The 22,379-nt window shown below is 40.9% G+C and overlaps 1 protein-coding gene across 7 annotated transcripts in view; it reads right to left on the bottom strand.

The window, feature by feature from the left end:
• ablim1a (actin binding LIM protein 1a) overlaps window positions 1-22,379 on the bottom strand; it is a 41,982-nt gene that overhangs the window by 18,882 nt on the left and 721 nt on the right. For 2 of the 7 annotated variants that reach the window (XR_015719920.1, XR_015719923.1), the window contains exons 1-2: window positions 14,640-14,947; window positions 1,710-1,847 (exon numbers count right to left, since the gene is read on the bottom strand). Coding sequence is in view for 1 of the 7 variants with exons in the window: in XM_035911224.2 (XP_035767117.2) it covers window positions 1,710-1,847; window positions 14,640-14,874 (373 nt within the window). In the remaining 6 variants the exon portion in view is untranslated. Of the gene's footprint in view, window positions 1-1,709; window positions 1,848-6,787; window positions 6,860-10,690; window positions 10,934-14,639; window positions 14,949-16,589; window positions 16,896-22,379 lie in introns of those variants that run through there. The other 5 variants (XR_015719921.1, XR_015719925.1, XR_015719924.1 and 2 more) reach the window with 5 other exon arrangements.

Genomic DNA, 22,379 nt, shown 5'->3' with positions numbered 1-22,379 from the left:
TTGTGCATTTAATGAAATTAAAGTGTACAAAAGGAGGCTATTTGGGATCCATCTGCAAAGGCATCTCTGAGTGTCAGAGCTCAGTCAGCCTGAGGATTACTACTAGTGAGGTTGGACACTGATAAAAGCATACATTCAATTAAAGCAAGGACCAGGACACCGAGTCTTTTGGCTACTAAAGCTGTACTAGTGTCTACTTTGGAAACCTTCTCATTATCCTTATCATGCTTTTATCACTCCTGTGGCATGCACATGTAAAGGACCGAATTAGGCACTAATCTCACCGTTTGCTTGTGTTATTCTAGGCTCTCGATGAAGTAAGCTAACTCTTAGCACTCCAGTCTTGGATTAACTACAAAGGTTTAAGCAGGGCAAGATCTGAGCTGGCCCGAAGTGAGATGGGTTGGTCAGCTGTGGGCGGCTACATAGTACTCATGCCAGAGTGCTAGAAACCTATCAGTAATAAAGCTTAATGAACAAGGATTTGCACTCTCTTGTCATAGTAGACAGGATGGCACTTTAATTGAACAATGCAGGTCTGAGAAGTGAAGACGGGTCATGCCACCATGCATTCGTCCAGTCGGAAGGTCACAGAAAGGACGTTGTGGCATTAAGGGACTTGACTGGTCCTATAGTTCAAACTTTGTATGGACGGGATGCATTCTGGGACAGAAAAGGAAGAAAGAACTGTTTATTGGCACTATCGTGCTTCTTGAGTACAAACAGCGAGGAAAATTCTTCATAACAAAACAAAAAAAAAATCAAACCAGTTCATTAAGTAGCACGGACTGAATGAAAGGCAGCTAATGTCCTACTATTGTGACAGGATCAAATTAGCAGAGAATTTTAAAACTTCACACTTTGGCTGCCAATTTTCACATAACTCCCACATTTTTCTTCTCCCGTTTAGTCTTAGTGGTATGAAAGATCATTTTTAAATTGTAAACACATGACTTATTCACTAACAACTGGTCTGTATTTTAATATTAAAGGCTTTCTGACATGGAATAAAGGTGAGAGAAATCACATGCAGTAAATACTAGTAAAGATATTTACTCATATATAATCCCCAAAGCAGTTTACCTCTTTACTTTACTTGGTAACACTTTATAATATGGCACAGGAATAACTATGCTATAAATAAATTGAAGTAGTGTGTAGGCAATTTTAATTAATGCATAACTGCATGATTTTAACAAACAATATTTCCTTATTTTCCATCCTAAGTACATTATACTTTTTGGGACACATTAGAGAGTGGATTAATCTTTCATTTTTACATCTTTACATCTCCATCTTTATTATTCACATCAAGCCAGCTTTTTAAAAATACAATCCTTTTGAAGGTTATGTTTGAAGTGTGGTTGAGGAGAAAAAAAAAAGATCATAATCAACATCAAAGGTGTAAAAAAAAATAAGCATGTAAAAATGCAAGATAATAATCTAAGAGAGGAAAATATTGTTTGTTTTTCTGCAGAATTGCTATGAAATTATGTACAAAATACTTCCACTGTACTCATGTAAAATACCAGAAGTTATGCAATACTTAAAATTACTACTTAAATTTACTTACAGTATTACTATTTCTTTGTTTCCCGACTTGTTATCCCCATATTCTAGCGTACCTAATTTATTTATTTGTAGTAAAATATAATTTGATTATAATTTCAAATAAAATATGTTGAAAATTTATTTATTGTATACTGTACCTTTACATGTGAAGCACTTGAGGTGAAAGTGCTTGTTCTGCACCCGGAGCACCTCGCCCTTACATGGCTGCCCACACTTGTAGCACTGAATTAGGGGCTTCTCTGTAGAGTGGTGGCGTGTGTCCTGCGCATGAGCCACTGCAAAAGAAAGCATCACAATATCAACATTACTGCTGAGCTGTAATGCTGATGAGCCACGGGAATTGCTAGACGTGGCAGTCAATACGGTTTTTGTGACATTTCTTATAGTCAACAGTTAGTCAACATTAGCATGCTCGGCACAAGGACCTGAATCTGCAACATCTCACAAACACCAGAGCTGAAGAACAAGTGCTCAGAGCCTGTCAGCGTAAAAAGAAAAGAAAAAGAATGACATTGAGCAGGACAGCGCAACTTTGGGTTCTTGGCCAGAGAGACTCTCTGGAGAACATCAGTCTAAATATAGTCTGTCTCCGTCAGTTGAGGATGGACAGTCAAAATGCTGAGGGGAGCAAAGCTTGGTAAATAGAGCACTAAAAGGGTATTGATAAAGACTGTTTCACTATTGAGTTTAATGTACTTTCATTCTCAAAGGAAAACGTAATTTAGAGTTATGGACCATTTACTGTCTCTGGCTAGCTTATCGTCCCAATAATCATTTGACTCTTTTTGACATGTAAGCGCAAATAAAGCTAGAGTCCATCCGGCAATGGGGTCACACTAACTGCAGAACCAGTGACTTCTGAGACAACTCTGCCTGCTGACAGCATCTTTCCTGTTTGTGACATTGTTGCACTGGCAAATCTTTGGACAAACTGGCAGACACATAAACACTGACACAAAACCACCTGCTCCAGTAGATGTCCTCAGGTCCACATTTTTGAATGAAAACACAGACATACACGCTTAGACTCACAAAGTAAAAACCAGCCTCTAATAAAACAGAAGAGACGTCACTTTTGCTGTGACTGAGTAACTCATTCTATAAAAGCCATGAATGAATAAAACAATAGTAGGCAGCAAATAACAGTTTTATAAAGGCAGCCACATGTCCATGATGTACTGACAGTGTGCACGCATGAGGAGAAAGCGAGAATGTAAAGGAGCGGAGCCACTTTATAAAGGACACGAGTCTTTTAGTGCCGCTTGGAGCTTAATGTTTATGTCAGCATTCTATCGCGCTCAAGATGACAATGTCAGCATTGCTGATGTTATAAAGGTGCATTGCTCACTATGTTAGCGAGCTTAGATTTATTGACTGTTAACGCATTCATATAATTGGTGGTAATTAATATAAATTACTACCAATCACAAACACAAGAAGGTCTTATGCAGTATACACCAAATATTCAAATTTGGATTAATTGAAGATTAACTGAATTAGATTAATTGAAAAAAGAGTGTTGGAACTACACTTCATGTCACTCCATTTAATAGTTATTATTAATCTAATGGCTCTCTTCCATAGTTTCCTGTCCCCTCACCTCCATTTGTGGCAGATGGCTGCCTCTCCCAGAGCCTGGTTCTGCCTGAGAGTCTTCCTGTTAAAAGGCCATTTTTCCTTCTCACCGTCGCCAAGTCTTTAGCTTACAATATAAAACACATTGAGGCGACGCAAGTCAGGGCAATCATAGGTAATTCCTATGGGAACCATGAATGTCTAGACCAAGAAAAGCGCCAGTCTATCAAAAAAAGTTGGTTCTGTGGACGTGAAAATTGGGATGGTATCCGAGGATAACCAAACTCAGTGAGGCTCATCTTTAAGGCCATGAATGCCTATATCCACATTCAAAGCAATGGAACAAACTGAGAAACAGATTGAGATATTTCAGTCTGAACTAAAGTAGTGCAACCACAGCCTAACATGGCTATAACACACTTGTTGTTCAGCGTCAGATAATGTACAAACACATTTAGACATCACGTTCTTGGTGTGAGGTATTTTGACCATCGTTAGAATTATATAAGGCTAGGCTATTAATGGCAAGCAGCACCAGCATTATTTTTAGATCCACGATGTATCAGCATGTGGCATTCCTCACTTAACACTTTGGGCATCCCTCTTAAAGACAGACGTTAATCTGCCACTATTGCATGGAACGTAAATACAGCTGCAGTGCCGCACTGCACACAGCTTATCAGCTGTTTGAAACCAGCAGATTATTTGACAGTCGGAAGCTTTAACTGGCAAGCAGGCTTTCGCTTTTCCTTCTTTTGTTACTTCTTTCTGTCTCTTTTTCAAACAAAGACATACCCACACAAATATGCAGAGTCACAGTGAGAACAGACATGAAAGGCTCTTTCCTCTTTCTGCTCTGCAGTAGATCATTAGTCTGCAAGGCTAAAATAAGACACCGCCAAAATAGCGAATACTGAAATAGTATCATGAACAATCGATGGTCTACCAAAGAAAGAGATTACTCTGTACTTCTGATGACTTGCCCTACCTTGTGTCCCATTATTTACGTTTAGACTGGCTTACTAATGTTTAAAGATGGCAGAAAGAGAAGTCCAATTTTTTTAAAAGGCATTTCAGCTATTTTTGATTTAAACTTGACTAAACCTTTATTGTGGCAACTCCTAAAAGGAATAACAACAACATTACATTATTCTATTTACATTTTGAAACACAAAGGTACAGAGTAGTTGTGAGATAACAGAAAAAAAAAGGTGGACTATGAGTGGAGGATCTTTCTCCTTGGTGTTTCTGATGTGATTACACTCAGCAGGACAATGACTCATTTCTGGGTGAACCAGACTACTGTAAGAGTAAATGGAGTCCCAGCAGCTCTGTATGTGACATTGCACCTCGATGGAAAAACAGAGGCCATCTGGGTAACCGCTCTCATGAAAAATATCCAATCCAATAAGTCAGCCTCAGGAACATGCTAGAACAACTTAAAGGCCAATTCCATTTCCTTTTCTTTCTTTCTTTTTGGTCGCATTTACTCGTACCAGTAGTAATAACACTGTGCTCATGAAGGAAACTGACAAGATTTAGTAGCATAAATCAAATGAGGAGGAAATTTTATATATAATTGTATATTTCTAACGATGGTCTAAATGCTAGCTGATCAGGCCAAATTGTACAAAAACTGACAAATGAAGTAACTACAATGACACAAAACCAAGAGCTAGTTTAATACTTTAACTTAATGTTAATCAAATCAAAAATAACTAAATACCTAAGTCAAATATCAAATGAACAAAATAAAAAAAACATTTAAAGTTGCTGCATCTCCAAACACCCATATTAGCACTTCCTCTGTTTGGGAATGCTACATTCCAAGGCCCATCTTTTGTTTATTTGACACATGACCTTAGCTGCCAGAAGCCTCACAAGTGAAATGTGTGTCAAAAATGAAGATAAGAAAATGTGTTCTACAAAGTGCTGGTACATGAGGTTGCTGACTGTGCCAGCACAGCAGGTTACTGGCTTTCTTTTTAGCAATCAAAACAACTTTCATAATGTTGCTATAAAACAAAATAGTAAATCAGCAAGATGTCATGTGATTTTAAAGGCTTAACCTTTAAAACTTGATTCATTAATAACTTAAGAAAGGTACAACGAGCTGTAAACACAGAAATGTCATACAAACATCGTTCAAGTTAATATTCAACAATTAGCATACTTGACTACCATATCATTTTCTGGATAAAGGCCCAGTAGTTAAATTGTAACAAATTAATTGCTTTTTTTTCAATCCCTATCCCAGCTTTATTAAAGGTGCCTTCAAACAAACCCAATATTTCACACACTTTGCAATGACTTAAGTCACTGCTAGCACTAGCAAGCTAGCTAAGACCACCCAAAGTAGAAAGAAGTTAACTTTGGAGTTACTGAGAATCCCTACCTGAGAGCACCTACCTCTCCAAAATCAAGCTACATTAGCAAGCTAGCCTGTAGCCTGTCTACTAGGCCTACACTAAAATGTTCTGAACTCTCAATCAAACTTCAACAAAAAGCCACTTCAGCAAAAAGTGTCTGTACTACTTCAGGTTAATCTGTGTATTGCTGCCTTTTATAGTTGGCATAATGGTGCAGTGGATAACACTGACCTCACCGGCTAGCATGACCGCTAGGCTAATTTGTGAGTCTTGCTTAAAGAGTATAGAATAGGCTTGAATGACTGCATGGCAAAAATGTGGCTATGACTGTGGCTTAGACTGTGAATACAACTTTATAAATGCAACTACAGTACATCATTGAATTTTGACTTGTGTTTTTTTATACATCAAGGCTGACAAAAAGGTGCAATATGAGATTTTCTTTTAGTTCCTGTTTGTTCAACAGACGTGGCTCTTGAACTATTATACCTTGGCATTTGGGGCTGTATTTATTGCCTAAAATGATTACGGATGGTGATAATTCCTTGAATATGTTAATACAAGTTAGACCTTTCACATTACACAGGCATTGAACCAGCGTGGTGATAAAAATATTCAACAGAGCAGCTTTAAAGTAGATATTTTGATTTGATGCCAGTTTCTATTTTTAACATTTCATAGTGTTGCGTTGTCAGTGGGAGACAGCCCGGCACGGAAAAGTCAACACTGCTAACGTCATAACAGGTTGACAGAAATCCAAGACAGATGTTTGAATCCCATGCACAGAGGATCTAAACGCTGAGGTTTGGAAGGGAATCCATAAGCGCTGTGTTTTTCCAACTTTACCCCGCCTCTGCCCCGCTCTGTAAAGTACTGCCTTTGCCTGAGTAGTGGCTGCACAGAGGGGTTTAGGAAAAAATGAAGCTTCAGACGGGTACTCTACATGGCATTTCATTAAAACTTAAGAACCCTGCACAAAAAAGGCTGCTAAATTATATGAAATGCTACAGATTGGCTCATTTACAGGATTTGTCCAGACATAAAGCGCCGTACTGAGGGGCTTCTTTCAAACATTTAGCAGTCCTGTATACATTCATAACTCCAAGTCTATAAAAGCATGAGTTCAGCATCTTGGCATTTTAACAGATCCATTATTGAGTCTTTAGAGGTTCATGTGACAGCAGCAAGATGCTGCTCGAATATATATTATATAATGCTATAAATAAGTAAGTATGCAGTACATGAAGGAACCTCAGCACAGAGCAACTTACTGTAAAATATATAGTAGTACAGTTTTTCCAACTGCTGATCACATTCCTCATTCTGGGCTGGATGTGTTGGCTATGCTGACAGGGTGAGCTGTCCTGCCTCATCACCAGAGGATGAAGTGACTGATATTAGCCTAAGCACACAATGAACGCATGCACACACACACACACACACACACACACACACACACACACACACACACACACACACACACACACACACACACACACAGTAGTGAGGGAACAATAACCAGCAGAGCATCCCAAAGCCAGGCCCAGAGAAAAGGGGGCTGCTCTCTCCATATTCAACCCCCAGCCCATTTAAGCTAAGTCTAGCTGTGTTGGCAATAATAAAGCCTGAAGATTATACTCAGAAGGGAAGTGAGAAAGGTCCTCATGAATCCCCCGAGGACAGATGTTTTTCTGTAACACGTGCCTCGGCCTCACTGGCTAATAATAATGGAGCGGGGCTGTTGACAGAGAGCGTAGGATTTGCTGAAGAAGCTTCAGACTTTGTTGCTTTCATTTCCTGCCTTCATAGACCCCGAGGTATGCAAAACCATAGTAGAACTTTGGAAATGCGCTGGGAGAGGGAGAATTGAATTAAACAATAGATGAGAGAGCGAGATGAAAAGATCTAATAGAATATTCAGTCGCTCCCTCTCCCTTTGTTACTGTAAGACTCGCAGACACAAGAGTTTCCAGTAGAGACAAACAGCAGCCATAAGGGAAAGTGTGTGCGTTTGTAGAGTATCATACACTAGACAGAGGGACACACTGAGGGGGGGGAGGGCAAAGGCAGTCATCTCCACTCCTTGTGCCCATGCCAGTACTTGAGTCCCCAGATCTTCATAGGCAACAAAAACACACACATAGTGCCACCGAGTACAACCCGTTTTGGATGGAATATTCTGGGAGGGGGGTCTGACCCAAGATTAACATCAAAGGCACAAAATATGCCAATGTGCGGTGGGACGTGTGCCTGTTTGGGGGAAGGGCATGTGGGGGTCTTTATCGCTCAGACATAACAAGGAGCTCTTAACCCTCCCCTCCATGAATATGTATGGTGGTATCCAGCACTTCCACACCCCTCTGCCCCGCCATCAGCACCCCAGACAAAGCACTTCAAACGCAGGGCACAAATTGCAGGGGGGGAGTCCTATCGGCCTCCACCAGACCCCCTCTTTAAACCTTTAATAACTAATCCTCAGGGACCTGAGCTTGAAATAATGATCTGCACTCTGTGGTTGAACGCCACAGTGCAGTTCATTGCAGATCATTTGTTGTTGAGCAGGTACACAATTATAATAGAGAGAGACTCGGAGCACAGTTGCTTATCAAGAAGGAGACAATGGAGGCTTTATAAACTTCAAAGCTCCTCGTGATTGTGAATCTGATGATGACTTTGGGTCTTTGCCTCTCAACGACAGCCCACGAAGGCCCCGCACTCCTGTCGTCTTTCCTGGGATAATCACACTGATTGATGCCTGGCAAGGAGGATGTTTGTTGACTGGCAGAATATATGACTACACTCTGCATTCTTTCATGTGACTCTCACCCACGTCACTCGTGTTGTTTCAGCGTGTATATTTTGGGTCAGTGGCCATCTCTTCCTGGCTGACCACTTATCTCATCTGTGTATTCTAGTCTTGTGTGCCAGCTGTACAAACAGCGAGTGTCTGTGAGAGCCTGTGCTGCACTCATGTCTGCGAAAGGGTTTAGCTCCTCTTTCAGGGGCTAGACACTGGCAAGCTTCAAAGATGAGGCACCACTGCAGTTGTCTGCAGCAGAAGCAGCACTCTGCAAAATCACTAGAGGCAGCCACAAAGGCACATGACATTAGACTTTCGTGTCAAGAGGAAATCTTCACACTTTGTAAGAAGGAGTGGTGGGAGTTGGCGTTTCATGAGCCAGGTGACATACATGTGATGATGGCTACAGTCAGCCGGGCTTCTGACGCAATTTGGCACAGGAAGCATGAGTTTGAGGGTAAAAGAATCAGCTCGGCCTATAAATGTACACAAATCTCAGGCACGTGTAACTCAAGCTCAGACTATCTAAGGTACACATGGACCCAATAAATTACAAACTATTTCAAGGTTATTTTTGGCTTTGAAAATAGGGCAGCCGCCTGCAAGCAGACAAAACGCTAACACTGCAATCCCTTGATTGTGATTCATCTTTCTGAGCATACAGTGTAATTCAGTATTGGCTCAGCTGTGCGTCCTGATGGTACCGAGCCCACCTGGCCTCAGACAGGTTGTCTTATGAGATCCCGGGAGAATACACGATGAAAGCTTGGGTTGCAAAAACATTCCGATAGCTTCCTCTTAAGAGGAATGAAAAACTAGAGGACCCTGGACAAGCTTTCTGTCACCGACAAAGCCCACAATGGAACAGGAAGGTAGTGAGTTAAGTCTGTGGAAAAACTTTCAGAAGGGAGATGAAAACGTGGCAGCCAGAGGTTACGGATGTTCTGCCAGCACGGGGACTTGGTGGTGAGAGCCGTTTTACTCGTGGCCCAGTCAAATCCACATGAAGGGAAACAGCTCCAGAGCTGGACACCGCCTCCAGCCACGAATGTGCTGTCAGATGCATACTCACATCTGACTAAAAAAAAGAAAAAGTCTTTGCACATGTTGTTTTTTTGGTGGTAGAAATATTTTCAGGAAAAAGACAGAATTATGATGAACTATGTTTGGCTACACAAGCATGCAGTGCACAACTGGAGACATGCCTCAGTGACTTATTACTATGATCTTAACATCCAGTCCATTAGGTTTAAAGTGTAACACCTTGTTTTGTATAGTATAGTGATGAAGTGTGATGGATATGCACTGCGTTTGAAAGTTACAGACTCGTTCCCGGTACAAAAGCTACTCCAGTTTGAGTTCAGTTAGTCATCTGCTCCTTGGCAGAGCTTTCACCGCTCCTCTAAATATTTTTAAACAGGAGATTTTCTTTACTCTAAAAAGCTGTCTTCGCTGCTGCTCGCCTTGAGTCATGCTGACAACGGTCAACCTCACGAGCGCATGCCCCGGCAAATTGCAGGGAATGTTAATATCTCTAAACGACAACCCCTGACTTCGCTTCGTTCTGCCCACACAGCCGGGCGACCTCGGTAATAGGTGGAAACAATCATCTTTTTCTTTCAACAGGACACTATGAATGGGGCCACAGCTGACAACAATGGAGTGTACCTTTTAGATGGTCACCATGGCAACGGCTGCAGACAGAGAGAGAGAGAGAGAGAGAGAGAGAGAGAAAGAGAGAGAGGGAGGGAGAGACAGAGTGCAGGTCCACAGCTCTGCGCAGTGTGCCTCCCTACACTAGTGCTCCACTTTTCGTCTCCACGTTACCTCGCTATTTAGCCTCTTTATAAAGATAAACTGTTTAATCCCAGAACTATGACCCTGAAGGTTTTAATTGACAAGCTCCTATATGACAAGCCAGATGCTGTACATTTACATAAAGCCTGATGCAGCCAAATTAAGCAGACTCCAACCCAGGCAGCAGCAGCAGCAGCTAGAGAATATCGACAAGGGCGTAGCATGTTCAAGTCTGCTTCTCTGAGGGAACATGTTGATGTGCTAGAGATGCACATTTAGACTGAGCTGTTAGTCATACTTCTTCCAAGCAACACACACCCACATAGAGAAAACCACCCCCGTATTACCACATCATATGTCTAAATCTCTAAAAATAATCAAATCGGAAATCAGAAATTTAGTCCAGTCAAATCGAATTCAGCCAGACACAGGAGTTTAAAGCCAAATAGACGTACTGCACGTCTATATGGTCTGCAGACAGTCAACAGCACGACAGGCAAAACAAATCCCGTAATAACACACTCATGACAACCTCACACACGCACACACACACACACAGTCATGACCGCTGGAATACCTTTTTCTTTGACCATGACCATTGGAATCCAGGTATATCCGCACCAGAAAAGGCTCTGAAGATCAACCACCAGAAACACCCGAGCTGCTAGATCCCTTTTTTTAGTCAAGACTGGAGCACAAAAAAGAAAGCCAAAGCACCAGAGAGAGGGAGAGAGAGAGAGGTGTGGGCGCTGCTTAGCGCTCCTCTCAAAAACAGCTACAGCGTGGGGTTTGCCTCCCGACTGCCTGTTTTCCTCCCATCCCTCTCCTCCTCCTTTCCCCCCCTCCACACATCCTCCTCCCTCCTCTTCCCCTATTGCTCCCTCTCTCAGCCTCTCTCTTGTGTCAGCCGCCTCCTCATTGCAGCAACCAGGTGGCTGCTGATGCTTCTGTGTGACCAAAACAGTAACCCCCCCCCCAAAAAAAAGAAAAATCCCCACACCTGCTCACATGTAATGACACCGATTTTTTCGTCTTTTTTCCAGTTGCAAAACCTTATTTCTAACTGTCCTCCATTCCAAAGTGGGTGGTGTACTGCGATTTATCAATACCCTGAAAATAAATAAATCTATTCCACATGTAAGAAGTTCAACATTGAATTATTCTGAAAAAGCTCCCCCTTATCACTGTGCTGTACAACAGACACTTCAGCAAAGACTGTGTTTCAGTACAACAGGGCAGCAGGTGGTGATCAATGACTTTTTACAGTAAGGTTGCTGTGCTAAAAGAGTGGCTCACTGAAAACTTTCAGTATTTGACAGATGTATTAAAAAAAAAAAAAGCAGACCACAACAGCTTTAAAAGCAACTAAGTAAAAGGCTGACTTCTTTGGAAGTATGTTTTTGGACCAGGAAAGCCAACCTTAATTAGAGTGAGAGCCTTAACTGCTAAAAATCTCAGTGATCATGAGGGCAGCAATGCAAAGACCAAAACGGGCCATCTGAGGTTGAAGGTTAAACTTCATGTGATCGCGAACACGAGCGCTGTATTAATATCTTCGGAGCTCCAGTCCCCTGGAATCCAATTACACAGAGCACAGGAGAGCATGTTCTAGCTAGATGAACATACCGGCTCTTATATCATCTGCCGCTTAAGTAACCATATGAAAAAAATGACTCTATGAATGAAGTGGCACCTCTGTGATAAAAAAAAAAAAAAAACCCTGCAAAATAAACAAGACTCCCATCTGCTAGAGATGCGACAACATGCAAAAACAAGAAAAAAATGTATGCACGTGTATTATGTAACTGAAGTGACACGTTTTGTTGTACTAAAAAGAAACCGCATCAAATATATGGAATTATTTTGGAATACTATTTCACTCAGAGCTGACAAACTAGGGTATAATGCATTAATAAAGTTTCTTATTTGCTATACGGAGAATTTAAAAAGTTTTATTGATGCCCAAGGTGCCAGTCCAGTGTTTCTAGAAACAACAAGGTGGAAAGATTATGACTTTAAAAGTAACTCAGCAGAAATTAGGGACCAAATTTGGTTACTGATCAATCCGTATCCCTATCGCTATGTGCGAGGAACAGCTTTTCATCAGCACTGCCACTGTAATTCCTAATGCAGGCAGCTTATTATGCATGCAGAATGCATTCGCCTACTGCAGTGTAAACTGTGCCACCTTCTGGAAACCAATCATCGTACCACAGTTTCCACGGGGCGTTTTCTCCTCATCAAACAAACGGGCGACATGCCAGGGAGGCAAATGGTATAAATAGTTGCCGGACGTTACTCCGAGCACTCCACCCTTTTTTATTGTAAAGAAAGGGAAATATGTCATAAGTGTATGATAATTAAAACAAAAATAAAATCCAGTAAAAACTAAAAGAACACTACGAGGTTTGCAGTCCACCTACTAACTGCTAAATGCAGCACAAAGACATCCTGTTACTGCTCCTGCTGTAGTGGACCTATTATCATCTTGACTCTTTTAATAATCTCTGTAGGAGCTGCAGGACAATCATGGTACAATAGGCTTGCCAGGAGCAATTCCTGAGGAGCAAAGCCTATTATCCATGGATGAAAGGTTTCTGCTGTATTTGGCGCACCTATGGATGATCCATGTCTGACTGTCAATTAATAACAAGCCTGTAAATTAGCAGGTTAAGTACTGTTATCATCTGACACGAGCATTTCATAGTAATTTGTCTTATGGGTTCAGACCATAGCCAAACTGGCAAAAATGATTATGTTGCAAAAAAAAAAAAAACGTCACACGTGGAGTAAAAAAAAGTGAGGACAGGCTGCACAGTTATAATTATGGTTGCAAGACACCAGAGACACACATTGCACATACACATAAATGCATGAAAAAACTTTTTTTAAATATGCATTTTGAGACACTCTGTGGACTGGATGATGATTTCTAGATTTTTATAAACTTGACAGAGAAGACAAATAACTAGGATGCACTCTTAAACTCTTTTGGAGCACAGACAGACTTAATTAACTCTCTCTCGCTGGATAATGACACGCACTTCACCGGCTTGCTGCTATTTTAAAACAGGTTACAAAACAGTGAGAACCTTTTGAACACCAACCCTGTGCAACCTGGCGCACTTCTTTAAAGCGTATTTCGCCCATTCCAGATTAACATTACTGTTATGTAGCCACCCTGAACACACAGAACTATATTTTTCCAACAAACAACTTCATTGGCATTTTTTGAGAAATGTTTTAACAATTTACCAAAACATAAAAACCACTTTTCTTTCCCCCTTTTTTGTTTTTTACCCACAACCCACACGGGCTTAACTTATTTTCATGTTTCTTTGAGGAATCGATGAAATATTTGTTGACCCCTGGATAACAGCACTTGGAGAGCAGGCTTAGTGCCACTCACATTCAAACAAACAATCATCAAGTGGAATAATGCAGGAGGGTTTATGGTGTGGGAACACAGAGCATGTGTTGGGTTCAGCAATCATAGGCAACAATAGGCTTCGGGAGTGGTTATGGCTGAATAAGAGGATGACTATTGTTCATTTCTGAGTGCTTTTTACAAACATCTAGTCTTATGAAAATCATAGAATTTATCCAGTCTCCCCCAAAAAAATGCATATATATTACTGCATATAAGCACTTATTGAATGTCACTGTCTCTGATTGATCTTAGCTGACAGCTAACCTCTGTGAACTTTTAGCTGAAACCACCTTCCTTAAAGCTGGAAGCTCAAAATCACTTTTAGACACCAACATTAGAAGGAACTTGCTGCCATGTGGTTTGCAAGTATTTATTTTAAGGACAACTCAGTGCCAAGCAATGATGTTTTTTACTACTTTGCCTGGCATGCAGTCAGAGAATGCATAAGGTCTGGAAATTTCAATCTGTATTAATGCCCATGTTCTAATCCTGATGTAAGCCACCATGTCACTTCGTCATGTACTGTTGTACCGTTGGCTTGGCAAAATTCAGCAAAATTGCCCTCGCATATGGCTTTGAATTATATAAGTATAGAGAGGAGAGTGATGAATTTTCTGACGTTTTTTTTTACATTTTCTGTGAGACTTTTTCAGTGTAATCATTGCATAACTCATGCAAGTGAGGCTCGCACACAGAAACACAGGTCAGATGTGGAAATCCACAAGAGGTGTAGTCACACGCTGTCATCCAATTAGAACAAACTGATCTCTGAGCAACAACTAATCAATTCACTTCAAGACACCTACTCACAAACAGAGCAGCCAGACTGCAATAGAGGGCTAAAATAAGAGTCTTTTGTTGTATAAAACAACTGCTAAAAAAAGGAAGAAAAATTATAAACTCTAATGTAACTTCAGTTAAAAGTGTCTTAGACTAGATGCACAGTCTATTTTTTGCATGTTATTGTGAATGTTTTATTGCTCGCACTGAGGTAAGGTAATATCACTACAGTCAGTTTTTATTATTTGGACAATAAAAAGCCTATAACAGAAGCTGAGTTAATAAACGCTGATCCATATGTTTTAACCTGTCCTACCTGTAGCGACATCGTTCAGCCTCTCGCTTAGATAATAGTCGTTAGGGTTGAGGTACGGGAGCTGCTCCATGTACTGTTTAGGAATCAGGTACAGGACTTCCGCCACATGTCCATCCTCGATGATGGACATACGTTTTACCGAGTTCTTGCGTTTTACTCGGACGCGGTTGACACTTTGGCTGCGGCTGGAGCTGCACAGTTTGCTCAGGCTGTTGAGGTTGGGCACAGTAGGCATGGTGCCCTGCTCTCCTTCGACCGTCCCACAGAGAAGGGCGAAGCACTGCAGGTAGACGTCAGCCAGTGTTGGACTCAGACTCGCTCTGAAATACTTTCAGCCTTGGACATCGGGGGTGAGGGGTGTTCACAGAGGCACAGAAGCGAAACAAAGGAAGCTTGAAGGGTAAATTCAAAAGAACGCATCGTTAAATCTTGGCCCGGTTTCAAGAGCCGATGAACCGCCTTTGGTTAGGGTCCCTCCATCCATCACTTTTCAGGTGCCCATCTTGAGGCGGGCATGCAGGCAGCAGGTAAGACCAACACTCTGCTTTAAGTAAGGAAACGTAAGGAAACAAGCTTACAGTATGAGTGTCTTCAGCCCAACCAGCTTGGTGCCTTAAGCTGCTTAAGGCTGACGTCGAGCCACGATTATCTTCTGGGTGGGGTTAGATTTGTTTTTACGTTTTAAGTTCAATTACGCTGCTAAATAACAAGATCCTTTTTTAAATCTTACATTAAGTTAGGTTCACACACAGAAAGAACAAATGGATCATTGTAGAGCATTACACTGACCCAAAGCATTCTTTCAAGGTTAGATTGCCTTGGGAGTCTGCCAGTCCCTTACAAGGTCAACAACCAGCAAGGTCGTTCCAGCAGGCAAGAATGCACAAATTCACTGTTCCTCATCAGCAGGATCAATAACATCTAAAGATCCTGTGAATACATTAGTGTTAAACTTGAAATGCAGACAAGTTATCCCTCCATTAGCATTGAAATTGACGGCTACATCAATAGGATTTTGCTAAGTTGCAACGCAGTAAGAACACATGTTGTGGGTTTGAGTTAAATTTGCTTCTGCAAAGACTTGCACAATGTCTTTTCATTCTTGTCTCATTTCCTCCAGCCAAGAATCCATTCACATTCCTTGGAAATCTAAGTTTTTCATTAGGTAAAATCCACTGACAATAACCCACTAATGCTTTAAACCAACTGAAAATATGATAGTTTTGTTGACACAGAGTTGCTAGGAAATTGCTACGTAGTCACCAAACATATTTCAACATAATATCAACTAAGTGCAATAAAACAGAAAACTCCTGACGTCTTAATTCCACCAAGCAGATAAGAGTAAATGAAACGTGTCACGAAAGAATTAAACCAGAGTAGCGCACACTTGATGAAAAGCATAGCAGACAGTGACAAAGCACAAAATTTCCTTTTAGTCTGGAGATGCCCGGCTTGGCCTGCACTTCAAATTTAATGAATTTCCTCTTTGTCTGAGAGGGTGCACAGACAGGATATCTGGAGGTAGACTGGCTGCGTATAGTGCTATTACCATCAGGTACTTATCTAATTTTACTTCCTCTGGAGTCTGCTTGCAACCACACCTTCATTCAGGCAGTCAGACTTTCATTACAAGCAAAATAAAAAGTGTGACAGTGAAAGAACATGTACAGTCTCACACCCACACACGAGGACACATGTACCTGAGAGTAGCTGAGGACATAGTACTCTGCTGCAATGTTGCACTGCCCTCCAATCGTCATCCAGTCTGTGGTATCTTTGCCACAACTACCCACACACTCGCAACTGAACACGCTTAGAAAAACAAGACTGCTGTCCCTGCGCAGCTGAAAATCAGTAGAGCACATAAAATGCATCACACACATTCGCACAGCCTCTGCTGTTTCTCCATCCTTATCAACGCATAACAAACACCCCCCCCTCTCTTACCATCTAGTCCAAAACAGGAGGTGATTTTTTGGGCGTAGTTGCAGAGCCCATCGTAGCCAGGCTGCTGCCTCACTGTATTCCTCTCCCCCATCTCTACACACTCCCACACACACCGTCCCGTCCGGCAGTGCTTTCACTCCTTCCACTGCTCATCAATTATTCAGGCTTTTGCCAGGACACATGCATGCGCGCGCACGCCGACCCTCGGAATTCGCACATACAGTGCATAAACACACAAACACACTGGGAGAGAGAAAAGTGCTGAGGCAGAGGGTCGTGCCGTTACAGCGTGAGCAGCCCTCTCCGATGGTCGGATGAGAAGGAGACATCAGATTGGGTTACTGCAGGACGGAGCCGTGCCTCCTTTTTCATCCACCACTGATCATCAAGATAACACTGCACCGAGACAGGTACGCTGTGCAGGATGTGCAAACTGGTCAAGGAAAGGGCGGGGCAAAGCAGGAAGTGGAGAAAAATCACAGATGCACTAAGGTTTATGAGGCACACTTTCTTTGTTCATAGTAACTTGAAGTCCTGCATAATGAAATTACTTTCAGGACAAATTAAGTTACCTATATTTTTTCAGGCTCACAAAATTCTTGTGACTTTCATTAGTGCACATGCACATAAACAGCATGTAATAAAACGTACAACTGGGTTTTTAAGTTACAAAAATACTTTGGAAAACAGGATGGCATTTCTTCACACTGATAGTGATGGAAGAACAAAAACATTACCTAAGGCATGGGTGAAACTTCCCTTAACAACATGCCTTTGCTAGGAAAATGGGGGAAAAGTGCAGTGATTTATTGAAACGTGTGTACGCATATGGAAATAAAGTAAATGAGAAAAACAACGAATTGGTACAATTTTAAAGAGCTTGAAATATGATCTCCTTTGTTCTCCAACACAGCCTGAACCCACTTACACTACAAAAAATAATTTTGTGACATAAGTAGACTGTAAAATGTTATATTTAATGGAATCTGGTCAAATTAAATTTACTTGATTGGTTTATACCAGGCACATTTTCCTCAATGATTAATTTTATTTGATTGATTGATTTAAATAAAAAAGCTTTGATTTTGATTTTAGTTGCATTTTACTCAAAATTATTGCTACATGTTTACTGAAGGCAAAGAATACTTTTTTTAGGTAAGCATTCTTCTAATTTATTTAAGTAATCTTCAGGATTACTTGACTGGAGGCCAGTCCGTGACTGATAGTGTTCCACTGTGTTTCTATCCAGGTACGCTTTTACTGCATTGGCACTTTGTTTATGATCAATCAGACAGTTTCCAGATGGTATGGTGGATCGAAATCAAAATGTTATTTTTCTGCTTTCATTATTCCATCAAATTTTGACAAAATCCCCGACACCACTGGCTGGAATGTAGCCCCAAACATGATATAACCTCCCCTGTGTTTTAGAGACTCGTTGCTGTACCTCACTCCCAACATCTGTACATATGATGTAACAATGATTTGAACCAAAAATGTTCAAATTTGACCAGTTGCCACTCATTTCCAGTGCAGCTTTTGCATATTTGGCACACCTCAGGCTTTTCTCCCTGTTTCCCTTTCTTTAAAATGGCTTTTTGGCAGTTACAATTCAACTGAGATCATTTCTGTTGAGGCAGCAGATTAATCAGCTGAAGGGCCAGATGTATGTCTCTGGTCCTGTGTCAGCTCTTTGCTGGATATTTTCTGATACTTCCAGATACTCTTCATCGGTCGTAGATAGGTTTGTAGGCCTACCTTTTCTTCCTTTATGCTCCATTTGTCCAGCTTCCTCAAATTTTGTTTTACGGAAACAATACTTTTTTTCAGCTAATATCGTTCGCTGTAGCATTTTTCATAGATTCAGCGAGTTTTCTGTTATGTGTAGAAAAAACATTGAATCGTTGCCATAAGTTAAGTGCATCTTTTATGCCTGGATGATTCACAGGTCAGTGTTAATAACTGCTTTATATTCTAGGGTCAATACAAAGCGTCTTGAAGTGACTGTTGTTGTGATTTGGTGCTATATAAATAAAACTGAAATGAAATGAATTGAATTAAAGTTTTAAGAGGTTTAATAAAAAAAACTAAAAAAAAACACATTTGTCTGAAAATGTTCAGGTACAAGGACTGAGTGAAAACACACCCAGTGTCTAAAGAAAAACTTTCTTTGGACATTGGTTTCCTGAGAAAGTCTGGAGAACTATTACTCAAGACCACTTTGAAAAAGTGACAGGACAGTCTGGCTCCTTAGAAGCAAAATATGAAGAAATGAGGGGTGGCCAAAAACGTTTCCACAGTTAAATACATCCATAACTTTTTCACAAATCCCGCTAACATACTAACTAAAACGATCATTTAATCTGCTTGGTGGGTGTAATTAGACATTTGTTATGTGTTAGTCCCCGTAGGGACTAGCACATACACATTATTAAAAAAAAAGAAAAAAAGGCAGGGATAGCTCAGTAGGTAGAGTGGTCGCCCCATGATCAGAAGGTCGGGGGTTTGACTCCACTGAACGGCTACCCTGAGGTACCCCTGAGCAAGGTACCGTCCCTACACACTGCTCCCCGGGCGCTGCATTGGTGGCTGCCCACTGCTTCACTGGGTGAATGGGTTAAACGCAGAGGAGTAATTTCCCTACGGGGACTAACACATACACTTTTTTTTTTTTTTTTAAATTTCATTACACCCAACTGAAAAATTCTTTAGGAAAAAAAACACATATGAAGGATATTTTCAACACAATTTAAAGCTCTACAAAGCAGGAACCCACATATAAAATAATCCAACATGCCAGCCTATACGACACCCTGGGTGTAGCTGAAAACATCATAGCCCCACATATTAAAGCTCAATAGTCCAACATGTTGTAAAGTAGCAAAGAACTGACAGCAAATATCCAGCACAAAAAAGTGATTATGCTAAGTAGCATAGCTGCTAGTTCGTTTCTTTTTTTACTTGATTTTTTCCAATAATGTACTGTCGGTGGAGAAATTTGATATGCTCATCTCTCAAATACCACCACAATGTGACCTTGAACAATGCACTTAAGCCCCATTTGCTCTGGCTGAACTGCTCAATGGCCATTAATAGCAGACGCACACAGAGCAGCTCATAGGTACGACTGACTAGGATAATGGTTTTATGAAAAATAAATAAAAATTGAGTTAAGAGATTCTAGACAAAAGCAAAAAAAAGGACAGGAAATACGATGAGACTCAAAAGCCCAGAGAGAGCAGCACGCCCGCGAGGGTTAAGGTGGGGTGACTAATGGAAGGGCATCACTACTACTGAGGTAAAAGCCGATGGCCTTGTGCTGATAACAGGGGTGGGTGACTTCAAGGCTGAGAGCACAATAATAGCTTATACTCTCTGGACCACTGAAGGAGAGGCCCGTGATTATAAAGGGACACTGGCAGAAGAAAGTGTAGTAATTTGTGATGATTTTAAACTTCCTTTTTGCTCTTGGATGAAAATCAATCACCAAACGTGCTTCAGTTCTTTCCTGTATACAGTGAAATATCGATAATGATACCACTAGAGGTCCAAAACATGAACCGGGCAGACCATTAGACACTTCGTATTGACATCTCGAACATAAATCTCGAAGGAGAGTGGTCATTAGTTTAAATTACACACAATAGGGAACTGCAAGCAGCTGTTACAGTATTGCAGATTAGATTTTTAAAAATGCTGTTAAAAATTACTCTATATATATTGTGTCATAAGACATATGAAAAGTAACAAATTCTCACAACTGAGAAACTGGAAATTTTTTAGCTTTTTGCTTGAAAAGTGACTTTGCTGAAAGCGTTTAGCAAAATAGTTGCAAATAGTTTTCTGAAAAATTAGATAACACTTAAAATATGGCCAAAAAAATCTGTGGAAATATATTCTGATAGGCCTCAAGATATTGAAACATACGTGCAGATTCTCTACAAAGTAAAGAAAAAGAACGCAATCATATTATGATAACTAACCATACCAAAGCATGGCATGTCACGTGATTTGATACAAACTTGTTACAAAGTAAAGAAATTTGTGGTTTGTCGATTATTTCTTTGCTGTGATAAGACTTCTTGGCAATAATTCTATTTAGTTTTCCTTAAATGTTGCCACATTTGTAAGAAAAATGCATTTGGGCAGCACCCATTAAAAATTTGCCAAACAGATGTCTGCCATTGACTCTTGTTTGGTATTGTTTATTGGATTGGATGATTGAAGTCTGAAGAAACAAGACAAACCCACCATTTAACAATTTATTCATCTAACAAACAGAGCCCTCTGCAGCATGTTGAGGAACCATGCAGAGCCACAACAGCCTGGCATCACCTCCTCATGCTGGTCACACAGTCCTGTGGGATGGTGTCTTATTTTTCAACCGGCTTTTGTCACAAGTCAGCCAGCGCGGTTGTGTTGGTCACTCTGACACGAACAGCACGCCTATGCTGATCAAACAAGTATTCAGTGGCCACTTCATCTTCTACACTCCCAAATTCTGGGCGTGGTCCCTTATAAACCCCGCTTTGTGTGATGTGCATTATAATCTTGGAGGATAGAGTTCTCTAGAAATATGGTATTGTCCACTGGTTGCAGAATCTCATCATCACCATCATACAGAACTTGGCCTTCCATTTGGAAATGGTACCAGGGCTCACCTGCTGCAACTTAGCTTTGCAGAACACCAGCTTGAAGTCACCCTATGACGTAAGCCCTAACCAGATCTGTCAAACGTGGCCTGTTTGGAGCAGACAACAACTGACCGCTCTACCAGAGTCCAAGCTCACATGTGCAAGAGTCAAAAGGAGAATAGGCTGTTTGCCACTGACAAAAGATTTGGCAAATTTTACATCAACTCTGCTGTTCAACCCACAAATGCATTTTCCTTATAAATTCGAAGCATTTAAGGAGAAATAAACAGGCTTTCCAGGGGTATCAGGATTTTTTGCCAAGAAAGATTGTTACAACAAAAGAATAATCGTGTGTTTTGTTTTATACTATCAAACATGTCAGATGACTTGATGTGACATATTGATGAAAAAGCTCTTGTTTGTGCCTGATTTATCCACATATTAGTAACCTCATGTTTGTCTAAACAGCACGGAGATGATTGGCATATACAACCATAGGATGTAGGATGTAATTAATTCCCAGGAATGGTGATTGGCTGTTTGCAGGAGCTAAAGTGTGCTAATCACATCTATGTACCACAGGGGCACTTTTCAAGCAGTGGGCTCTTAGCTTCATCGATCTCCACCAGCAGATACAGTAGCCCACATCAGTAATGGGAGGGAGTTCAAAGCCTACTTGCTATACAAGGCTCTGTCATATAGAGTTTGGAGGGGAGATATCTGCTGAATAGTCAGCTTCTTTAGGGAAAAAACAAAACAAAAACCGATGCTGTTTTACCCACTAAATGGATCAGACCCATCATAATGAACCAAACTACAGATTTAATATAATGTGATGCCATGTTTAGCTTTTTATTCAGCTCTCGGTCAGTCAGACCATCTGATCACAGCTATAGCAGGAACAGCTGGATGCTGTGCCTGAGCGCAAGGTCACCTGACAGAAATCCAAGACAGCACAAAAGCATGTGGAAACAAGCTCCTCTTATCCACCTGCCTGAACTGTTTGCTCATACTCAGCCAAAAAATGTCAATCTTTCAAAAACATCTGGATAACTCAGACTGCAAGGAATTATAGTTTGCATTTAGCATGCACTTTCTAAAATAATAATAATAAAATAAATAAAAGGTACTTTCTATCACCTGATCTCCTTACCAA

This window comes from Neolamprologus brichardi, chromosome 13 (assembly GCF_056152115.1).
Source record: "Neolamprologus brichardi isolate AB-2024 chromosome 13, ASM5615211v1, whole genome shotgun sequence".
NCBI classification, from domain to species: domain Eukaryota; kingdom Metazoa; phylum Chordata; class Actinopteri; order Cichliformes; family Cichlidae; genus Neolamprologus; species Neolamprologus brichardi.
Note: the sequence above shows the minus strand (reverse complement) of the source record. Positions and strands in the feature narration are given on the sequence as shown.